This window comes from Pelodiscus sinensis, chromosome 1 (genome assembly GCF_049634645.1).
Source record: "Pelodiscus sinensis isolate JC-2024 chromosome 1, ASM4963464v1, whole genome shotgun sequence".
Lineage (NCBI taxonomy): Eukaryota > Metazoa > Chordata > Testudines > Trionychidae > Pelodiscus > Pelodiscus sinensis.
Window position 1 is genome coordinate 249,295,106 of NC_134711.1, and position 18,088 is coordinate 249,313,193.

At 44.5% G+C, this 18,088-nt stretch overlaps 1 protein-coding gene across 11 annotated transcripts in view; it reads left to right on the top strand.

The window, feature by feature from the left end:
- DOCK9 (dedicator of cytokinesis 9) overlaps positions 1-18,088 on the top strand; it is a 305,745-nt gene that overhangs the window by 217,086 nt on the left and 70,571 nt on the right. For 6 of the 11 annotated variants that reach the window (XM_075918762.1, XM_075918765.1, XM_075918770.1 and 3 more), the window contains exons 32-36: positions 4,789-4,905; positions 6,502-6,622; positions 9,207-9,340; positions 14,060-14,171; positions 16,098-16,164. In XM_075918762.1, the coding sequence (XP_075774877.1) occupies positions 4,789-4,905; positions 6,502-6,622; positions 9,207-9,340; positions 14,060-14,171; positions 16,098-16,164 (551 nt within the window). The remainder of the gene's footprint in view (positions 1-4,788; positions 4,906-6,501; positions 6,623-9,206; positions 9,341-14,059; positions 14,172-16,097; positions 16,165-18,088) is intronic. The other 5 variants (XM_075918764.1, XM_075918767.1, XM_075918769.1 and 2 more) reach the window with 1 other exon arrangement.

An 18,088-nucleotide genomic window follows, 5' to 3' on the forward strand; every position in this document is an offset into this window, starting at 1 on the left:
GCAATTGTCTGATCCAGGGCACATCGCCAACAGACCACTCATCATCCTTACCAGATCAAGAGGTGATTCCAGGCGACCTCTCTCCGCCAGATGACCTGAAACAATTCCAGTATCTCTTCAAATGAGTCACAGATAGTTAGGAGACATTCACACTAAACAGCACCGTCTCTTGAACCTATGCCCACAGCACCGGGGCAGAATCGCACTTCCCATTGACGAGGCAATCATGGAGGTTGCAGAGGAAATATGGCAAACTCCAGCATCCGCTCCCCCAACGAGGAAGAAGGCGAATAAGAAGTATTTTGTCCCTTCCAAGGGCTTGGATTTTTTTGTTTAATCACACCCAACCTAATTCATTGGTGGTCGACGAGGTACAGCATAGATCAAAAGTACCCTCCCAGAAAAAGATAATAAAAAGTTAGATATCTTTGGAAGGAAACTTTACTCTTCAGCCACGTTACTACTGCGTATTGTGAACTATTCCACTTTCCTCTCCAACCACAACTTCGACAATTATTCAAAATTGGTGGACCTTCTACAGCATCTCCCTGACTCAAAAAGACCACTGCTCAAATCCAGTGCAAGAGGGATACGCTTCACGTAGAGCCGCATTACAAATCGCCCTGGATGTAGCAGACACTGCTGCATGAGTGACTGCTACAGGGGTGGCAATGAGAAGATCCTCATGGCTATGATCAGCAGTAGTCCCAAAAGAACTCCAGAATAAAGTTGAGGACTTACCGTTTGGCAAGCATAAACTTTTCGCTAGTAAAACGGACAAGGTTCTGCACTCGGAAGGATTCCTGAACTACGCTTCGCACACTAGGGATGTATACACCCCCCTACAGACTTATCGATGAAGATATAATTTCTCCTTCCACAGACGACAACCTCGCATTCTGGAACATCAGCAATTCCGGCAGCGTCCTCAGCGGAAGCAACAGCAGCCTGCTCGCTCCTCTAACTAGCCTTCTACAAAACAGCAAATTTGACTGCTTAGTCAAGGACGCGACCAAAGCTCCTGTCTCACCCCTTTTTCACCATTGTCTAAGGCCGTATTACCACCATTGGGCCAGTGTCACCTTGGACAAATGGGTGTTAGAAATCGTAGCTTCCGTTCTCACCATCCCCTTTATTTCAATTCCCCCACCCACCCCGTCCCTTTTCAGGGGCCCATCTCACGAGGATCTGTTGAAACAAGTGGTCCATCGCTTGCTCACCATGGGAGCAATAGAGAGGGAGCGCCCAAGGAATTCCAAAGAAAAGGGTTTTATTCTCAATATTTCCTCACTCCAAAGAAGAAGAGAGGATGGAGACTCACCTTGGACCTACGAAAACTAAACCGATACCTCTGAAAACAATGCTTCAAAATGGTCACCTTAACCACAATTATACCAGCGCTGAATGAGGGAGATTGGTTCACAGTCCTCGACTTACAGGATGCTTATTTCCACGTTGCAATACACGTGGCGCACAGATGATTTCTTCGGTTCATAGTAACAGACAAACATTTCCAGTACAAAGTATTTCCATTCGGGTTAGTGTGCATTCCCAGAGTATTCTCCAAGACATGCGCAGGTGGGCTGCTACTACTGCTAAAGACGGGTAACAATTTTTCCCTACCTGGAGGATTGCCTGCTATGGGATCGTACTTTATGCGGAAACATGCGAGTTGGTGAGAGTAACAACCCGAACATTCAGTTCCCTTGGTCTCGTTATAAACATACAAAAATCATCACTGGAGCTGACTCAGAACCTGAATTTTATAGGAACGCAACTAGACACGAAGGCAGCTCGTGCATACTTACCAGCGGAACGTTTCCAGTCAATCCAGGACCTAATAGACACATCACACATTCTTCAATGATTCTAGTACGCACCTCCTTACAGTTGTTGGGTCACATGGCAGCTGCTGCCACCATCGTCATCCGACATGAGAGGTTACATTTCTGATGTGTCCAGCATTGGCTGGCCTCTATTTACATTCTGGCGAAACACAGCATCCACAAGTTGGTAGTGTTACCGCCACACATCAAGGGGTCCCTCTAATGGTGGACCAAACCACAAAATCTCTTGCGGGGTGTCCTTTTTCACCGCCTCCAATCGTCAAAATAAATAACTACCGATGCCTCCCTTACAAGATGGGGTGCCCACATGAACGACCTAACAGTTCAAGGCGGGTGGTCCAAGGCGGAAATGTTACTGCACATCAATATACTCAAGCTCAGAGCAATACTTCGAGCGTGCAGGCATTTCAAATTGCACATAAGAGGCACAACAGAGTGCTCACAGACAATGTTGCAACCATGTATACATCAACAGACAAGGGGGAGCCTGCTCTCAGTCTATTAAGAGTCTTAATAGAAGCACCCAGCCAGACCTTGTTGCTCAGGCAGAGTCCAGTAGATGTGGGCTGCAGTTTGGGAACAGCCAAGGGGGTAGACTGCCATCCAGGAGTGGGGTGACAGAGGGGATGCAGGTCCACCCCACTCCTCTGTATCCCAGCCCAGGGCCCTAGCAGCAGAAGAGTGGTCTATTGCTGGGTCAGCAGGGATTTGTACTGCAACACACTGACCTGGTTCTGACTCAGCCACACAACAATCAGCTACCTCTAGGCTTTCTGTTCTCCCCCTCAGGTGGTATCTGGGTCCAGGGCAGGTCCTCTGGGCTCCCTTGTGCTAGAACCTCTGGTCCAGTCAGCACTCCCTCCAGAGTGTTATCCAGTAGGGGCCCCAGCAGTCCAAGCTTCTCCCTATCCCAGCTGCTCGCTGGGGTGGGCAGAAGAGGCTTTTGGCTCCTCTGGTGGCTGGGGCCTGACTCGCCTCTCTGGCAGGCCTTTTATATCACTGACCCTGCCGCCTGGCTTCTGGTCAGCTGGGTTGCTGGGGACAGGCTTCCCCCACCCCTCCGGGTCAATGCTCCACTACCCTCCCTACTTCCCCTGCTTTGAAGCCTCTCTGATAGGCTGGAACCAGGGTAGAGAAGGAACGGAGGGACTGCCTAAAGGACACGAGGCAGGAGGGGATGCCACTGCGCATGTGCAGTGTGGCAGGGCATTGGTAGAAAATCTGCGGTCGCTAGCATGAGGACACACCGGCACCCAGAATGGAGCACCACGGGAACACACATCTCAAAGAAACACAGTTACTGCTCAGGGTGAATATCTTTCTTTTACGTTTAAATTACAGTGTAGGCAGATGTAGTCACTTTTTCTTATTTACTTAAAAGTAGGAAGTGATGCCTCCTGTTCGCTACATTCACTAACCACCCTGTCTGTGGGGGTAGGCAAGACCCGCTTCTCCCCCAGCTGCTGAGGGAGGGGACAGCCATGGGCTACACCAGACCTGGCCACTGGGAAGGGGTGGGCCTGGGGCTACACCAAATCTGGCCTCCCACCCCCCGCCACCAAGGCTGCACAAGCCCCAGCCTCTTTCCTTCACCATTCCCAGCCAGAGCCAATTCCCTGCATCTCAGCGCAACCGCCAGGCCATGCTAGCTCCAGCCTCTTGCCCTCTCCCCACCCTTTTCTGTCTGTGGTTAGCCCCTAGCCCCCACTCTCCTCTCCAGTCACAGCCCTAGCTTCTCAGTTCTCCCATTCCCTCCCCCTAGCCGCAGCTAGCCCCAACCTGCCCCCTGGCCTCCCTCTGGTTGCTGGAGGGACCAGGACTGAGCCAGGGGGTGGCAGCAGCAGCTCCTTGCTGCACTCGGGTCCCAGACGGTCCAGGAACCAGCCATCTGTCTGCCTCGGGCCAAGCGTGCTGGAGCTGCTCCGTGCCTGGTGGTCCAGCCTGGAACTCCCTCCTTTCCCCCCGCTCCCACAAGATTAGTGCACCAGCACCGGCTTCCCACAGGAGTGAGGGGAGAGGAGAAAACCTGAAGGTCTGCGCTGGATTCAGCTTGCAAAGTAGCACACGCTCTGCTCTGGAGGCCGAATCCAGCACAGAGCCTCAGTTTTCTCCTCTCTCTCCCCCCCACACCCTACCCCCCAGGAAGCTGGCACTGGCATACTAATCTTGCACAGGGAGGGGAAAGGATTCGAGGCTGGAGCTCCAGGCAGGCAGCGAAGGTTTCCCACTGGGTCCCGGAGCCTTTGGGCCCCCAGTGCAGCAAGGAGCCACTGCTGCCATGCCTCCTGCATGGGACCTGGGGGGCAGGCGGGGAGCCCAAGCCCTCCCCTCGTCCTCCCCCCAAGGAGGGGGAGGAGAACCGAGCCATGGCTGCCTCTTCCCTTTTTGAGGACTCTGATGTGGGGGGCAGGGCGACATAGAGTGACGTGATGACTTAACTCTGTCACCCTGCAGGAAAAGGTTTGTTTTTTTAAATGTATAGGGGGAGAGGGAGAGACAGAGAGAGAGAGAGAGAACTGCTTTATGATGTATGTAGAGGGCCAACTAAATGTTGAAGGCATTGATTCATGGTGCAGCCAACTTGATTTTGTAATTGCAGTTTTGATGGATTTCTTAAACTTGCATAGTTTTAGCTTGACCCTTCATATGTATTTAGTTTCAAGCACATATCTATTTGTTCTGCAGTGTCATGTTGCAATAGTAAAGAACAAATTCTTTGAACTTTAAATTTTAATTGCAGCATTTATTGTTGAATAATAACTATTTAGTGGTCAGCATTGTATATCTGTATACTAATGAATTCATGTTGAATATCGGCTTTCTGTAATTCAGGGAGGAATGATAGAAGAAATATTCCCATTGATAGGCTGGTTGGTTGGTTTATTTGTTAAATCACTAGTTACATTATTTGTTTAACAAGAATTGCAAATCTTTTTTTCAGAGCCATCAAGCAAGAATAGCTACTTTGTATTTGCCATTGTTCGGACTGCTGGTAGAAAATGTCCAACGGATCAATGTCAAGGATGTGTCACCTTTTCCTGTTAATCCTTCTAGCAGCGTGAGTGGGACTGTTTATTATTTGAAATTCTGCGCTATTTTTAGCAGAATATATTCAATAATGTGCATATTATATGCTGAATGCTATCGAACAGATCTTTGGGTCCAACCAAAGTGCACTTGATTCACCATTCTACTTCTTCATAAATCCCAGGGTTGGTAGCAGTCTAGCTCAGTCTGGAGCATAAATTAGACTACCATTATAGCTGCTCTAACTAAAATAAGATTGTAATGATACCGTAGAGACTATTATGCCACCAAGGATAACTGGATAACTCCTCCCCCTACCCCCAACATTACTTATATGTCAGAAGGAAAAAGAAGGTGGCATAGGTTTGTATGTGTTCATAATCTAACTGTATATGCTAACATTTGCTTTTTAGAGACCACAGTTGTAATGTTCTTGTGTTTTGCTCACTCTAAATTTTTACAAAAGATTCTTAGACTTTTAGGTGCACAAGAAACGCAGGATTGGATTCAGTATTTAAACTACATTTCCTTAAGAAATAGATTTACAGCTACATACAGAGAAGCATTAAAATAACATTAAGGTTACAGAGTCAAACTTTGAAATTAGGTAATGTCAAATTATGGTAATCTGTGCTATCTTGATTAGGCCCTCTTTTCCATATGCATTATGTTTGGGGTCCTATGTAAATAATTTCACAGCAGGCATGGAAATCATGAAAAGTACCCCAAATCATGATATTTTGGACGTTTATCTTTTTAAAAAGTATTCACAACAGCATCTTTAATAAAAAAAAAAAAACAACCCTGGCTTCTCCTCTTTTTTATTCAGGAATTGTGCATTAGTGTTTGAACTGTCCTGCCAGCCATAACAACAGCTTCCATCTTTGCAGACATTATAGATGCTAATCCTACAGGTTGGGCTTTCCATGTCTGGCACCTTTGGGACCTGTGCAGTCCCAAACCAGGAAGTTTGCTGGACCGGAAGACATCAGTGCTCCCCTCCCACTTCCGGGCTTCCGTCCCAGTCCTGGCCAGGACTCTCTGTTGCTGGCTTGGCTCTGCTCTAGCCCCAGCTAGAGCTCCCAGCTGCACCAGCCCCTCTGCTGACAGCCTAGCTGTGCTCCTGAGCCTAGCAGACCCCTACTCCCTGCTGCTGAAGCACTCTAGTCCATCAGTATCCCTGATTAGTAGGATTGGAGCTGTAGTTCTTAAAAATGAAGACAGACAGGAGTCTCTGTTGGTACTCAAACAGCCCAAGTTGATGGTATCTTGTATTATCTAATTCATTCAAATAACATAAAAATTACTAAGTGGAACAGAAAAATATATGTTCACGTTATATTTTCAAAAGGAGAAGTTTCTGGATCTTGTGAACAAAAATAAGGAAAGTCTAAATAAAGACCTGCTAAAAAGTATATACTCAACTGTGGGCAATATTTAAGTAAATATATTGACATGTTAGAGGTAATCTTCGATTGGTTGCTGTAATATAATTTCATGTCAACCTTGTATTATAATAACATCAGGTACCTTCCTTAAGAGGGTGAAAAGTAATATGTTCATACTAATTTTGGAATGTTGCAAAATGTACATTATAATCATTTGCTTTTATTTCTTTTCTAAACAGAGTGCCAAAGATGAATCACTTAGCATGCCAGCTACAAATCCTTTAGTAACACCACAAAAACTAGGAAACGCTTTGGATAACAACCTCCACAAAGATCTCTTCGGTGTTATCTCTGGCATTGGTAATACTTCTTTTTTTTTTAATTTGACTAATCGTCTCTTGGTTTTTTACACAAAAAACTCTGTGTTATTACATTTTGAAAACATGCACTATGAAAAGATTTAATCATTCAATCAAGTGAGAGCTCCTTTCTTGGATGAAACTCAGATGAATTGCTGGTCATGCACATGAGAATATAAAGAACATCATTGCAGCTGGTTGTCCTATGTAGTGGTGAGCAATAAATTTTAATGGGGGGCCACTCAAAAATTTTGGCAAGTGGTTAAGGGTCAAACTTCTACAGAGAGGGTGTGGGATCTGGGACAGAGATTGGGTGCAGAAAGGAGCTTAGGGTAGGGAACTGAGGTGCAAGAAGGGATGTAGAGTCTGAGAGGGAGTTTGGGTGAAGGGAGGGGGCTATGATCAGGAGCTTGAGGTGCCCAGTTAGGGGTAAGTGTGCAGGAGAGGATTCTGGCCTGGGAGAGGGGCTGTAAGGGGAGTGCAGGGTCTGAAGGGGAGTTGTGACCTGGGAGAAAGGAATGCAGAGGGTTTGGGTGGTGACCTGGGACAGGGGAGTGGGGTGCAGGGGCCAGGGAGGGGTATGCTGCAGGAGAGAATTCTGGCCTGGGGGAGGAGGTGCAGGGATTGGGGGGAAGTTTTGACCTGGCAGAAGGTGTAAAGAGGATATAGAGGGTTTGGGTGGAAGCCTGGGACAGGTAGTTGGGGGGGAAGAGAGGGTAGGGTGCCAGAGGCAGACTCGGGCTGGGAAGTGCTTACCTAGGTAGCTCCCAGTCAGCAGCTCTGCAGAAACCTGAAGCCGACTGTCTGCTGCAGTCCCAGGCTCCTTCATGTGGCTCTGCTCTGGGCATGGGAAATAGGAAGGGAGTCTTCCCATACTGGCTCTGCCCACCCAGCAAACTTCTCAGTTTCTATTGGCTGGAAACTGACCAATGGGAGCTGAGAGGCTTTGTGAGTTGGGTGGGGGCAGAAGGCAAAGACTTCCTCCTCCCTCCCCAGCCATCCAGAGCAGAGAGCAGCTGGCTATTTACAGCACGAGCTGTTCTCTGCCTTGGGGTTCCAGCGAGGTGGCTGCAGGCCAGATCTGGTGACTTGGCGGGCCAAATCTAATTCGCTGGCAGCCTCTTGCCTACCTCTGTCCTGGAGAGCAGGCATAAATATGTTAATGTAGAGCTATTCTGGTACAGCCAATTGAGTGTAACTTATATTTTTCTAGAAATGTGTTCAGACCCATCTTTGATTTTGCCCACCCCTTGTTCAGTATGAAAACTCTAAACTAAGCATGTTAAGGACTAGTCAGCTATCTGATAAGCAAATGCTTATTGGATAGTCAAGTCAACTAGTCACTTGCTCCCCCCCACCCTTGCTGCCTCTATCAGATAGAGGCAGTAAAGGGGGGTAGGAGAAAGGGGGCTACTTCAAAGCGGCATTGCTGCACAGTTAAGGATGTTAAAGACTGGGCAGTTATCCAATCAGTAATGTCAACTAGTCAATTCCCCCTACCACCTTGTTCCCTCTATGAACTAGAGGCAGCAAAGGAGTGGGGGAAAGGGTACTTCAAAGTGGCAGTGAAACCCAAAGATGGCAGCTGCACAGCCCTTTTAAAATGCCACCTCTGCAAAGATTCAAAGGGGCAGCCCTGGAGCCCGGGGTCATCCAGGCTCCCCATGGCATTTCCCTGGAACCCAGGATCAGCTGGAGAGTCCCCGGCTGACCCCGGGTTCCACACAGCACATCCCTGGAACCCTGCTGGGGCTCTTGTACATTTCAAAGGAGGAATGCTGAAGTGCCTATCGACTAGTCAATGGAAATTCCATTGACTAATCAATTAACCGCATTTTAACATCCTTACTACATGGAGTTCAGGCTCTGTGGCGGCAGTGCTGCATAGCTGATCCCAGGCTCTGTGCAGTGCTGCCCCTTTGAAATGCTGTTGGGGGCATTTCTAAGTGGCAGTGCCGTGTGGAGCCCGGGGTCAGCTGGGAACTCCCTAGCTGACCACAGGCTCCATGCGGCATTTCCGTGGAGCCTGGGATCAGCTGACCCCCTGCTCCGCGCAGCGTTTCAAAGTGGCAGTGCCACATGGAACCTGGGATCAGTAGGAGACTCCCCAGCTGACTCGGGGTTCTGCAGAAATGCCGCACAGAGCCCAGGATCAGCTAGGGAGTCCCCCACTGCCCTGGGCTGCACACGGAGTTCCAACTTTGAAATGCACAAGATCCCTCGCTGGGGCTCTTGTACATTTCAAAGGAGGAATACGGAAGTGCCTGTCAAGTAGTCAATGGAAATTCCATCGACTACTCCACTAGTAAATTAATTGATATTTAACATCCTTACTCTAAACTTGTTTGCTGCTGATGCTTCAAGAAGCAGCAACTGAAGGAAATCATCACCTAACCAGAGGTGCAAAGATCTAACAGCTCACTAAAGACCCTCAGACAGCTGTGGGAAATATGAGTTCTGCTTAAATGGACTTGGAAATTTTGGCACCTAAACTATCAGAAAAAAGATATTCTGCTGAGGAAGAAAGAAAGCGGGGCTGAGTCTTGCCTTTGTCTCATGTATACATCTTTCATTATTTAATTTAGCTTCCCCGTATACCTCATCGACTCCAAATGTTAATTGTGTAAGACATGCTGACTCAAGAGGCTCTCTTATAAGTACAGATTCAGGAAACAGCTTCCCAGAAAGACAGGGTGACAGGAGCAATTCCCTTGACAAGGTAAAAAATAAGCTTTTGAATAAGTCTTCATATTAATAAATGTAATTCAATATCATTAGGAAACCGTCTATTGCATAATAAGAAATCAATCCAACTCCCATAGGAGTAAACAGGCATCTTTTTGCATGAACTCCATTGGGAGTTAAGTTATTGTATTCAGTATTGCATTCTGAATGTCACCATATTTTTTAAACATAAAATAATTTCATTTGATCATGTTACTATACATACTTTTTATTTTGCATGAAAAAGATTATCATGTGGACTTGCTATTTAACACTACATACATCATCAAAATAGTTTACAGACTATATGAACAGATGTTTTTACATGTTTAGAAAAGTTGTTGTTGTTTCCTCTGCTAGATATGGGCACTTTGATCTACTAAAAGACATCTCAAGTTTTGCATTCAATAAAGCAGAACTGAAAATGTGGGGTGAGATTTTCAAAAACACTTAAGTAACATATTAAAGGTCTCATTGATTTTTCAGTAGCAATGATCCTAAATCACTTAAGTGGAGTTTCAAAAGTGAGTTTGGTCTAATCTATGCATCATTTGTGCACCATTTCACTACAGGCAGTCCCCGGGTTACGTACAAGATAGGGACTGTAGGTTTGTTCTTAAGTTGAATCTGTATGTAAGTCGGAACTGGCGTCCAGATTCAGCCGCTGCTGAAACTGATCAGTTTCAACAGTGGCTGAATCTGGACGCCAGTTCTGACTTACATACAGATTCAACTTAAGAACCCCAGGCATCCCCAAGTCAGCTGCTGCTGAAACTGATCAGCGGCTGATTCCAGGAAGCCCGGGGCAGGGGCTTCCTGTAGTCAGCCACTGGTCATTTTCAGCAGCTGCTGACTAGGGGACACCTGGGGCAGAGCAGCTGGGGTGCTGCTGGGTTGGTCCAGTGGCACCCAGAGCGGCGCTACGGGACCAACCGGCAGCGCCCCAGCTGCTGTACCACAGGCATCCGGAGCAAAGCCGCGGAGCACGGGGGCAGCGGGACAGCCCAGACGCGCCATGGCTATCCTGCTGCCCTCGGGCTCTGTGGCTTTGCTCTGCTTTGCTCCCCGTCCCCCTGGTCTGCAGACCAGGGGGAGGGGGACCAGAGTAGAGCAGAGCGGCGGAACGCGCGGCCAGCTGACAGCCCAGACGAGTCTGGGCTGTCAGCTGGCCGCGTGCTCCGCTCTGCTTCCCCCCCCCCCCCCCATGGTTTGCAGACCAGGGGGAAGGGGAGCAGAGCGGAGCAGAGCAGAGCGGCAGAACGCGCGGCCAGCTGACAGCCCAGACGCATCTGGGCTGTCAGCTGGCCGCGTGCTCCGCTCTGCTCCCCCCCCCCTGCAGATCAGGGGGAGGGGGAGGGGGAGCAGAGCGGAGCACAGCAGAGCGGCGGAACGCGCGGCCAGCTGACAGCCCAGACGCGTCTGGGCTGTCAGCTGGCCGCGTGCTCCGCTCTGCTCCCCCTCCCCCTCCCCCTCCCCCTGGTCTGCAGACCAGGGGGAGGGGGAGCAGAGCGGAGCAGAGCAGAGCGGCAGAACGCGCGGCCAGCTGACAGCCCAGACGCGTCTGGGCTGTCAGCTGGCCGCGCGTTCCGCCGCCGCTTTGCTTCCTCTCCCTGGTCTGCTCGAGACCAGGGAGAGGAAGTGCCCCGTTCGTAACTGCGGATCCGACGTAAGTCGGATCCGCGTAACTCGGGGACTGCCTGTACATCTGTTTAGAAACGGATATGATGAAATTTTTATTACTTCCCCCTATTCTGAAGTGTGGGATACCCTTGTATCAAAGTCTTTAAATTGTTTTACAGTAAGCCAGTTGTAAATCATGAATTAATAGTAACTGAGATATTCAGTCATTTCTTTTTGTAGCTGACATTATCACTTAATTTTCATAGCCCTTGTGATTTCACAACTTTTTTCCCACTTGACCCTAATATGCCTTTGTGTGGCAGAGGGAGAAGCTTCGCAGAAGGCATTCTGCTCATGCTATGTGCTTTAGTGAAGAGGAAGAAGAATATTCCCACTTAGCAAAGAACAGCCGTTTTACAATGGACTTTTCACTTCTGACAATTCCAGCTTTGCCAGAGAAAATGTTGAATGTTGCGCTCTGTCTTCAGTTACAAGAAGTATTTTGGTTTTTGTGCTTGAGATAGTTAAAACTCTGGGTGTAGCGTGTGGTCAGTAGAGTTTTGCCACAACTCTGCAGCAGTTTATACCTGTTGTAAATATGATGGATCGTATATTGAAACATCATAAAGAGCTTATTTAGAATGGCACATAGGTCCTAATCCTACAAATGTATATACATGTGCTTCACTTCTAACATGTGTAGTCTCATATAAGTCAGTGGGGCTACTCATATGCTTTAATTTAAGCATGGGCGTAAGTGTTGGCAGGATTTCATTATTAGCCTGTGGTGTGCCTATTTAAAGTTGACTAAACAATGTGTGTGTATATAAAATGCCAAAAGTTCTGTAAGTGTGTTCTGCTGCTAAATGGCAAAACTGGCACCCAACATTTAGTTAATGTTTTGTTACTGCCTTAATTTGCAGTGTTCTGCTAATTAGCTGATCTTTCGGCTAGTATTTTCAAAGGAATTTAGGGGAGTTACGTGGAAAACACTGAATTGTAATGGGATTTGGATGTATGATTCTTAAACTCCTTTGAAAATCCCCAACTAATGTACCAGTTTAGATGTTTTGCTTGATGTGGCTGCTGTTAATGTCTTCCCAATATTTAGTCCTATCAATTATCCACTGGTTTTCAAATTATCTCTTCACTGGGCATTATATATGTATTTTAATTTTTCACCACTTGCACAAGAATTTCATTAATAAAAATGTATTCTCCATCGAAAAATACCTGTAAAGATCCCTATTTGTGGGAAGTGTATGTTCCTGCAGCATCAGATCCAAGCTTTCTAGAAAGCCACTGACTGCTAATGTTATATGCATGCTTCTTGGTTTTAGATTAAGGTTACAAGGAACCATGGCTTTAGCTTAATCTCAGTTCCTTTTCTCCTGTGTTAGCAACAATATCAGAATGTTTATTTTTCTCCTAGTTAGTGTTAAATCTACTTCTACATTCAGTTCCACTCCATAGTTATTTTACTTCACTCCTTGCCTGTTGGATATTTAATTTGACCTCAGATATGTATTCAGTTCCAACACAGTAATTTTGCTTTTTTTAGCTCTGTTTTGGATTCCCTGTTGGCGGATTCCCAAATGTTTAGGGTTAACATGATTCACATGCTGAAACTGTCTATCATGGGTCAGCATTTCTACTGTCTGTGGTGATGAGCACTCATCAAAGGCACTTCATTTAAGAGACTTTTATACCCAGTCTTCAGAAAGCAAGAGAGTTTTCTGAAGGCTCCCTTATGGTCCAAGTGCTCTGACTATCTGAGGCTGCTCTTGCATCAGCTCTTATCTAGCTATTTGCCGTGATGGCTCCCTCAACATTGGGAATATACTGAAAGCATCTCTACTTCAAGAGCCAGCCCATTTATAGAAACCTGAAGGTAAGAAACAGATTCATTGTCACAGTATGTGTAATGAATGCAGGCATTGATGGACAGCATATTTCTGTTCCAGTCACATAGGTGCCATTGATCTAAAGAGGCCTGAAATAGTGAGAGGGGGCTTGGAGCTATAGATGATACCACAGGGATGCCTTCATGCTGAACATTTTGTTTAGTATGCATCCTGCCTTCTTGGAATTACCTTTCCTTTTCAAATCCATGACCTGTGAAATATCAACACTTTAAATCAAAATCCACAGACAAGCAGTGCTTATTGTTCAGCATGGATTGAATACATGTTTTTCTGTATCTTCTAAATAGTAAGCTTGTGGATCACTCAGGAATCGGAGTATCAGAGCATTTCTCTTCCCTGTTCCTTTTCTGGCAACCACCTGATTTAGAAAGGACCAGGTCTACTTTATGCTTCTTAGCCACAGTCCATAATTATATTGACCTAACCCTCCACTATAGACAGAGATATGTCTACAGGACATTGTCTCCCATCAGCATAGCTACCACTTTTCAGGGAAGTGGAGTGCTCACACCAATGAGAGAAGCTTTGCCAACAATATAGGTACTGTCTTCACTAAGTACTGGTGCAGCTGCATCCCAGTACATGTAGACAAGCCTTCAGATTATCTTTTTATGACATATAGGGATAAATATTGGAGGGAAAACCATCTCTAATCCGATTGCCTGAGAAGGTAAAATTGAATATGCAAAACCCTTTCTTTGAGTTTTCATATATTACTTTAAATGAGAAAAAAATCTGAGAGTCAGTGCCATAGCTCCTTGCGACCTTGCTCCAAACATAGGGTCCACAAGAAAGCATGCATATGTCTGTTAACACCCACACAGCTCTTTTCTACAGAATTCTAACTTGGCACCAACAGCACATGCACTTCCCATAAGTGTACATACAAATGTATCATCATAAATTGCAATTATTAGTTAGTAGTCTTTCTACCCTGAAGGGGAAAAATGCATGCAGAAAAGAAGACATTTGAAGACTCTTAATTTCGCATAGTTTGTGTGCACAGTTAAATGGGTTACTAAACTATATCTCTATATAAATTTTGATCTTGTCTAGATTCTTAGCTTCCCCTTCCTTTCATGGGGTTAACAAGGCAGTTTCAAATTATTCAATTTGTAATGCTTTAGGAAAATGTTTCATTCACATTTACTCATGTTTTTTCTCTGAAGCAGCACTGTGGCACTTCAGGAAGTTCTGTAGTACGAAGTGACAAATTTGACCAAACAGAAATCAGAAGTCTGCTCATGTGTTTCCTTCATATTTTAAAAAGCATGTCTGATGGTAGGTAAACTACTCTATTTCATTTTGTAAATTTTTGAGATGGAAGGATTGATTTATAGTATTTCAAACTATTTTTAGTAATGCTGTGATGTGTTGTTGGTTTTACATTTCTTGGTGTACTTGAGGGATAAAATTAAGTCCCACTTGAAGTCTTGTAATACGTAAATATTACTTATTCCCTTAAATAGTATATAGTTAATTGAAGATCTAAATAAACAAATAGTTGTGTCTGCTTAAGTCCCTGTATGACTGACATTGGGGATTGGAGATAAAGAATGGTCCAGTGTTTGAGTTCTAACAATAGGACTTTGAGACCTGAGTTCAGTTCCCAGCTGTGCCATAGATTTCCTGTGTGACCCTGGTTAAGACAGTTAATCTCTTTATGCCTCAATTGCCATCTGTAAAATGGGAATGATAGTAGTTCTCTACCTTTAGAATATTCTGTACTTCTAATACTCCTGTCATCAGAATATTCTTGGATCTGGACTTCTAATACTCCTGTCATCTGAAGAAGTGGGTTGCGCCCATGGAAAGCTCATGATACCATCTGTATGTTTTGTTAGTCTTTAAAGTGCTACTAGTCTATTGTTTTGGGTTTTTTTTTTTTTTAAGTTTTTCCTGTTACAGACTACCTCGGCTACCCCGCAGAAGCTTTTAAAATCTGGGAGAGGCTTAAAACAAGAATGCAGAAAATTTTTATGTCTGCAACTCACAAACCTCCCACACAGTTTCCTTTATGACCATATATCTCAGAATTCCTTGGTATAATAAGTCAAATGAACTGAGAACTATCATATTCAATTTTAATTTGTATCATTTTTTCATCTGCCAAATATACAAAAGCAGATACTTACTTTCAGTGCACATTTTGATAAGTAATTTCAATTTTTATTCATGTAATAGGAAAAATGTGTACAATCTGATTTCAGAATTTCACACATTGCATAGTTTCCACTTATTGCATTGTTAGGAATGAGAAATAGAAATTATAATGATGTGTTTAATATTTATTCATTTTTGCACGTAGTACATTATATAATTATTTGATATGATTTTATATGCAGTAGTTGCAGAGTAAAACAAAACAAAAATATCCTTTTAGTGATTCCCTCTGATTTTAAACACTGTACCTAAGATTAAAATATATATTTATATTTTAAATATACAAATAAAATACATTATGGAAAATGCTTTACATTAACCCTGCAAATACATGTTTTTTCAGTTATTCAAGTCTTCTATGTTTCTCAGAAATGCACAAACCATTGTCTGCATATTTTATTTTATACATACAGGCAGTCCCCGGGTTACATGGATCCAACTTACATCAGATCCCTACTTACAAACGGGGTGAGGCAACCCCACACTAGCTGCTTCCCCCCAGCAGACCAGGGAGACGCGAAGTTAGCGCCCCCCCCCCCAGCAGACCAGGGAGACGCAGAGCGGCTTTTCTCAGCAGACACCTCAGCTTGAGAATAAAGGACTGAGGGAAGTGAGGTGTGGGAGAATAAAACTGAGCTCTGGAGAAATGTTTGACTAGAGTTTCCCCTACAATATGTACCAGTTCCGACTTACATACAAATTCAACTTAAGAACAAACCTACAGTCCCTATCTTGTACATAACCCGGGGACTGCCTGTATATAATATAGACATGTCTACAAATTAATTCAATAGTAAGCTATATATTTAACCAACATTTACTACAATAATATTCATTCAAAAAAATTATTTTTGAAATTGCAAACTTAGATTCAAAGGAAATTTTAAATTCTGTAGAAAATTGTGCAGTAGTCTGATCTCAAAAGTCATTTCTGGCCTGTATAAATTATAACCTCTATGTTGCGAGCCAATGGTACAAAATGTTTTTATTAATATTGTTAATTACATTTGATTTGTTTATTTTTTAAACTTTTTCATTTTCTAGATGCTTTGTTTACATATTGGAACAAGGCTTCAACATCTGAACTTATGGATTTTTTCATAATCACAGAGTGAGTTTGCTTAGCTTTTCATAAAAATCGTATGTTTGAATTTGCTTGTTGTACTTCTCAGTGTAGATTTAGATGTTTCATGTTAACTCAAAGAATGACGCTATCAATCAAAATGTAGAAGACCCATCCGTAATTTTACATGCAACATTATAGAATATTGTTAGTTACACACTAATTTGGTTTAGTTACAGTGGAGACTTGTTGTCTTGGACAGTTGAAGTCCTTAAATAGCCTGGGGCATTTAAAATGCTCCTCATACTCCCTTCTAGCTCTGCTGTGTCCCAGTTGAAGCCAGAACCATTGAAAATATAGATGCAGTTATAACTCAGAATAAAGATGCCTGTTACTGACTTTTTCTGAATGCAGTGTTGTTGTAGCTCTGTTGATCCCAGGAGAGTAGAGAAGGAAGGTGAATGAGGTAATATCTTTTATTGGATCAACTTTTGTTGGTGAGAGAAACAAGTTTTGGAGCTACACCGAGTTTTTCCCCAGGTCTGGGAAAGATACTTAGTGTGGTACTTTATTTCCGAATGAAGATAGTTTGACTTTCCAACTTTATCCTTTCCTCTTTCACCTCACTAGAAGGAAAAGAGAAGTAGTCAGCTAGCTTCTCTTCAACAAGAAAACAACAGCAAATGTCCTTACTTTCACTTGCTTATGGAGCTGGTCTGAATGCTCTGGTGGAGAAAAATCAAGGAGCAGCAGCAGTATTGAGAGGAAAAGTGAAGTAGCCTTTCTAAAAGGCCTTGCTCCAGTCCAGATTGTTCTTCTTCACTCCTGCAGCCTGAGCAGGGCCATTGACGCAGTAATAACCAGACATGTTTGTGTTACAGAAATGATGATCAAAATGTGCGTTATAAACTGTACTCTCTGCGTGAATCTTCATACTTCATTTTAGTATATACTTCAAGTGCCTATATGTGTTTCACTGTGGCTACGTATGCACTTTACATGCCCAGAGTTGGAGAATTCTTGAAAGCAGTATCTATTGGTCTGTGCCTGAGCTCCTGTTCTCCTCATGTTTCAAACTGAGAGTATAAGTAATGGAGTGAACCAACCACCTCTCCAATTCATTCTTACATCACATGGCTTCAGTTGGCACATCCAGTGCTTCTGCTTCTCTTGGTTTTCAAGTTTGTTTTAGAATAGTTTTAGAAATCGTGTTTAATAATTTACAGTGAAGTATGTTAGATTCCTCCTCCCAGGAATTCCTCATCTTCCCATACCCCTGTACAGGTATGAGACCATGCAGAGAACATTTATCTTTGAAAATAGTCTCTCCTGTTCCCACTCCTTTTCAATAAATGATGACCATCAGCAGTGTGCAGGCTATGTCAAGAAAACATATACCTCTGCCTGGTCTGGTATTAGTTGCTTCTTCCTAACCTCACCTGTCAGGCATGGAGATTTTAGCTTAAAAAGTACCTTAAAGAGAAGGCTAGTGAGGGCCAAATCAGACCCAGGCCTGGAGATCCACTCCTTATATAGCATCATACATGATCAAGGACTACACTTCCTACTACAAGGTGACCCACAAAAATCAGTCGGGGGCTTCAGGGAGGCTGTGGGAAGGAGGGGAGCAGGAGTGCCAGCATGGTCTCCCCAATGCTGGGGGAGGCCATACGCCTCGGGAGTCAGAAACAGGCAAACCAGAGGCTGCATCTGGCCCCCAGGCCTTAGGTTCCTCACCCCTACCATATGGCATCAGGACAGAGCCTTCCAGCATTGATTCCAATTATATGTGCAGCTAGTATCCAACAGTCTCCAAGGAGAGCAGAAAACATTTGTGTTCTCCATTTCTCAATCTTTTCTACTGTGAGGATCTTTTTTCACCGGAAAGATCGTGAGTCCATCAAAAGATATGGGTGCAGGAGAAGTCTGTCCCTCCCCATTCCATCTACCAGCTGCATTCCTTTAGCAAGGT